Source organism: Crocodylus porosus, unplaced genomic scaffold, assembly GCF_001723895.1.
Source record: "Crocodylus porosus isolate Cpor-Errol unplaced genomic scaffold, CroPor_comp1, whole genome shotgun sequence".
Classification (NCBI taxonomy): Eukaryota; Metazoa; Chordata; order Crocodylia; family Crocodylidae; genus Crocodylus; species Crocodylus porosus.
The window spans coordinates 149,467,687-149,472,789 of NW_017728906.1; the positions used below are offsets into that span (position 1 = coordinate 149,467,687).

The 5,103-nt window shown below is 40.2% G+C and overlaps 1 protein-coding gene across 1 annotated transcript in view; it reads right to left on the minus strand.

The window, feature by feature from the left end:
• The window catches only part of NUFIP1 (NUFIP1, FMR1 interacting protein 1), a 32,638-nt gene that overhangs the window by 7,106 nt on the left and 20,429 nt on the right, over positions 1-5,103 (minus strand). The window contains exons 8-9 of the mRNA XM_019529890.1: positions 3,252-3,386; positions 864-1,105 (exon numbers count right to left, since the gene is read on the minus strand). Of these exons, the coding sequence (XP_019385435.1) occupies positions 864-1,105; positions 3,252-3,386 (377 nt within the window). The remainder of the gene's footprint in view (positions 1-863; positions 1,106-3,251; positions 3,387-5,103) is intronic.

Sequence of the window (5,103 nt, forward strand, 5' to 3'; positions counted from 1 at the left end):
GGCCTCAGTCAGTTCCCAGGCGAACTCCTGGTCAAGCTCAGGACTTTGAGCGGGAGGTCTGTAGTAGACTGCCACTGTTGTGTCCCCTGTGCCGTTTTTCCCACAAATTTTTACCCAGAGGGTCTCTAGCTGTCTTTGAGCTATAAAAACCCCTATGAACTGAAAAGAAAATTAAGTCACTGCTGATTTTATACCAGAAGGTAAGCAATAGAGCAACTGCACAGGATGAAGATGGATTTTTGTTTAAGCTAGTTTAGTTAGTCTCAATAGCCTCTGAATGCCCTGGTCTCCTCTACAGCATTATGGTATCAAGGCAAGCCATTTCTTGGGTTCCAACAATTTCTTCATGGTACAAGGCAATGTTCAGGGCAGTCAGACTTACTAAGCTTCATTTCTATATGTGGAGAGAAGCCTATACATAAGAGAGGTTACCTGAGAACCTCTTTTCTGGCTGATCAGAAATATGGGTTGATGTGCCTTCCACTATGCTTCAGCCAGAACAGAGGTGCTCACTCCATCACCCAAAACCAAACAGCAAGAGAAGGGTAAGCATAGTGACAAACAAAAACAAACATCTTATTTACAACAGAAACAAAAGGTTTTCCCTGCAGACTAGCTTCATTGATAAGTTTTCACCTTTTGTTCATCAAGCCAAACTATTATCTGAAGCATACCATGAAGCAATCTATTTACATATTTAAGCTCAACCTTTCTGCTAAACTGAATGCGTATGCAGCATCTATCTGAAGAAAGAACTGTTGCTAATAAAGAGCTTTAAGTTACAACAAGTAAGACCTCAATTATACTGTTAAAATAAAAAAAAAAAAAAACTTGTGTGTCAGTGGTTTAGGAAAGCACATTACCATTTCCAGGAGTGTTGGACGACGTTTGGATGGTACTGGGAGAGACTTCTTTCCCCGTTTATTAGAACCTCTGTAAGCCCCTGTGTTTGTATTTGAGCTTCTTAATGTTGCACTCGTACACTTTGTATGTTCTTTGTGGTTCACATTATTCAGACTGTGAGGTATATTTGAAGCCTGGGAAGCATTTCTCAGCATGATCTGGTTTTCCTCAAGAGTTTTAGTTACAATCTTGACAGGAACTTCTAAGGAAATAGAACAAATGGTAAGCTCTCAAAAAAAATCTCAAATGCCTCAATTGATACTGATATATCCCATTTTTGATAGATTACCAGTTACCATCCTAATATTAACAAGCTGCGATTTAAAGAAGTTCAAGATAGTTTTTACAAAGCATGGTATCACATCACCTATTCCTAGAAGCTGCAGTAGCAAATGCAAAAATTAGGTGCTTTGGCCAATATCAGAAAGACCCCAAGAGCAAAATTCTGGAATGGATCTTTGTTCTTTTTGCAGCAATACATACCAGCAAAGAGGATGAATGGCCCAGGGACTGAGGTGCTACTTAAGACACAGGAGACCAGAATTCAATTCCCCGTCATGTCAAATTCTCTGTGTGACCTTGGGCAAACTACTTCATCTCTATGCTTTAGCTCCCTCTTTGTAAAACTGGGAGCAACCACATCTCTCTACCTACTTTAAAGAATGGCAAGCAATTTACTTGTTCTTCAGCACTGACTGAAAGAACACTTTCTGATTTTTATTCTTTTTGGACAAGCTAATGGACAGTGACTTTGAGGGAAGTCACTGAAACATTTATGTAGATAAATCACGGCTTGTACCCTAAAGTGTGTTTACTGTTCTTTTTAGGCATGCGTTTTAATACAATTAAGTGGTTGTGCTAATCCAATTTAAAAACAAACAAACAAACCAACCAACCAACCAATTAGCAGGCATTCAGTATCATAGCGGGTCTTGTAAAAGGATCTCTACCTCGAGCTAAAACATACACACACACAAATATTTTCTTGTACACAATATGCCCCAGAATATAATACACACTTTTTTTTCCCAAAGGCAGAATGAAGTGAAAAGATTTTTCTTCAGAGAATGTGAATAGCAGCAGTTAGGGAGTTAAGCCTGCTCTTGTTCTCCTCCCTGTGGATACATGCAGATTTTACTTTGTTTCTGGTAAGCAGCACAACCTGCTCTTACCATCTCCATCACATATAATGTAAATTTTAAATTTCCTGCAGCTGTTTTTTTTTTTTTTTTTTTAAGAAGGGAAAATGTGTGTACTGTATACAAGAAAATACAGTATTGCATCTTGAAGCACAATGGCAAAGTTACATTGCCCCAAAAAATACCTAGTAGGTGCCTTCTCTAGAAAGTGTTAAAACCTTGGAGATTAGTGAATCCAGTTAGTGCCCTCATCCAACGTAATTTTACAGCAAGGTAGAAAGCAAGCTAGCTTCCCACCTACATGCCTCTGAAAACTATACAACTTAAACAGCTCAGGAACAGGCTGACCCCAAAAGTAAATTTAATCTCCATGTTCAGATTGAGATAGCAGGAAAAGGCAGATATCAGGGGGCAACTCCTCTCCCACCGCCAAACAAGCATGCCACATTTAGAAACTTGAATGTCATATAATATTTATTAGTAGAGACTAAAAACTAGATGGACCATGAGTCTGACCCAGTACAGCACCTTTGATGCTCTCAGTCAGTGAACCCTAAGTGGGCAAACAATGTACTCTGTGTGCTTCTTTTGTATAATGTGTTCTCTCCGCTGGGAAGCTACCACTGGAGTACTGCGTACAGTTCTGGGCGCCACACTTCAAGAGGGACGTGGACGATATGGAAAGAGTTCAGAGGAGGGCCACTCGTATGATCAGGGGTCAGCAGGGCAGGCCTTATGAGGAGAGGCTAAGGGACCTGAACCTGTTTAGCCTCCACAAGAGAAGGTTAAGGGGGGACCTTGTGGCCTGCTACAAACTAGTCAGGGGGGATCAGCAGGTATTGGGGGAGTCCCTGTTCCCCCGTGCGCTGCCAGGAGTGACCAGGAATAACGGTCACAAGCTGGCGGAGGGTAAGTTTAGATTAGATATTAGGAGGCGCTACTTCACAGTCAGGGCGGCTAGGGCCTGGAACCAGCTTCCAGGGGAAGTGGTGCAGGCTCCAAGCCTGGGGATTTTTAAAAGGAAGTTAGATGAGCACCTTGCCGGGGTCATCTGACCCCGGTGCTCTTTCCTGCTCAGGCAGGGGGTCGGACTAGATGATCTACCTAGGTCCCTTCCGACTCTAGCTACTATGAAACTATGAAACTGGGGTGCCTGTCCCTGCCCCCCACCCGAAGGAGGAAAAAAAGGCTCATTAAGCACCAACTCACCTTCTGGCTCACTGTCACTATCCGTTGCACTGCCATAGTTAGCCACAAGTGAACTCAGGGCCGAGGTTACCTGCTTTGGAATTACAGTTAGTCCCACCTTTCCATCCTCCATGGCTGCTTCATCCTTGTCAGATTCTGCAAGGAAGTACCGAGATCTGTCAGTGATCCTTTCTATAAACAGCCATCTTTATCACTCACCCTGCTCTCAAATAACAAATACCTGCTACAAGTGTCAGACAGGCTGCTCAGCATCCTGGTTTGATAAAATACATGCCTACATACTTTCCATAAACATTCAGAGGCAGAGTTGTTTAAACACTGGTTTACAGTCCTCACAAAGAGACTAAAAAGGAAAAACAGCTTGACTTCCCTGAACAAAAGCTTGGGTTTTTGGCTCCGTCTTCATAAAGTCAATTTAATTACATGTTATGTTATTAATTGCAGGTAGCAGACAGGGAAGAAGTGTTTTAGTCTTACTTGATGTAGTCCAGTGAAAGATATGTTCAGACTTTAGTTGTTTTCTGGAGGAGAATTCACATTTAAAATGAAAATTTCCAAGAGAGAAAAATCTTTAGGGGAGTAGAGTTATTTTTAGAGAATATTCAGAATCAAAGCATCTTAGCTATTTATAATGCTTTAAAAAGCAAGATCTTGCTGTTAAAAACAGTGCAACACAATGCCAGGCAGATGAAATGTGAGATAAAGGGATCAACATCTGAGAAATGGAGCAAAAACTACTAAGAACGCCCAAAAGCAAACTTGCAAAACCACTGATAATCTTATTTAATATGGAGGACCCATATGTAACAACAGATCACTTCATTTAGAGGAATCTCAAAAATCTCAGCTAGGAAGAGAGGTATGACATGTTCTTTTATAAACGAGTCTAGATACAAATTTTGGGAAACATTAAGAGAACCCTATTAGGAACACCATCAAAATGGTTTCTGCTGAGACTGAATGGAAGCCTGGTTGCAGGCTGAACTATTAATTTAAAAAAAAAGAGCAAGGTATTTTCCCAATTACAGGAATTGTACAATACCTCTTTCACTGCCTTCAGCCATAGGAGTTACTTACTTCTAGAAGTACACTTTAAACTGTACTTGGAGTTACTGTTAGCCTGACAGGAACCAATGTCATTTGGTTAAGTAAAACTCAAGTGGCAGGAACTTAATTATTTGGGGTGGGGGGAGGATTTTAAATCGCTCTCTTTTTTTTTTTGTATTTTATCATCCAAAAGAAAAAGGCAGCTTCTCACTGGAGGGCAACAATAAAAACCTGTCAACTCGCAACTACATTAACCTTTATACCAAGTTTAGCACTTTATTTTTTTACTAATATTAAGATTTGTTAATTTTACCAATGTTAAAAATGCTCAACATTTCTAGATGAAGTTTTGCTTGTCTCAAGCTAAACTGGGATGAAACCATCTAAAAAACAGCTTTTGAAAAATTTTATACAAAATACTTGAACTGCAGGAGACAAGGATTTTGGTAGGTGACATCTCACTGAAACAACTATATCAATAAAAGATATTATCCACAGAAATCCTTTCCTCTTGCATTATTTCCTGGACCATCACAGCCACAGTTCCAGTACTAAATACATATAAAATGTTTTTAAGAGATCTATTTTCTATTTAAAACCATCTAGTAAGATAAAGGAATTATTATGTTTAGTTAGTGAAACAGACTTTCTGGCCATCTAGATATTAGTACAATAGACCTCATCCTCTCACCTTGTTTTTATTCATAGATTGGAAGAGGAAAAGGCAGTCGAGGGGAAAGGGACTTAAGGGTGGGAGTTTACTACAGACCTCCCAACCAGGGAGAAGAGCTTGACCAGGAATTCT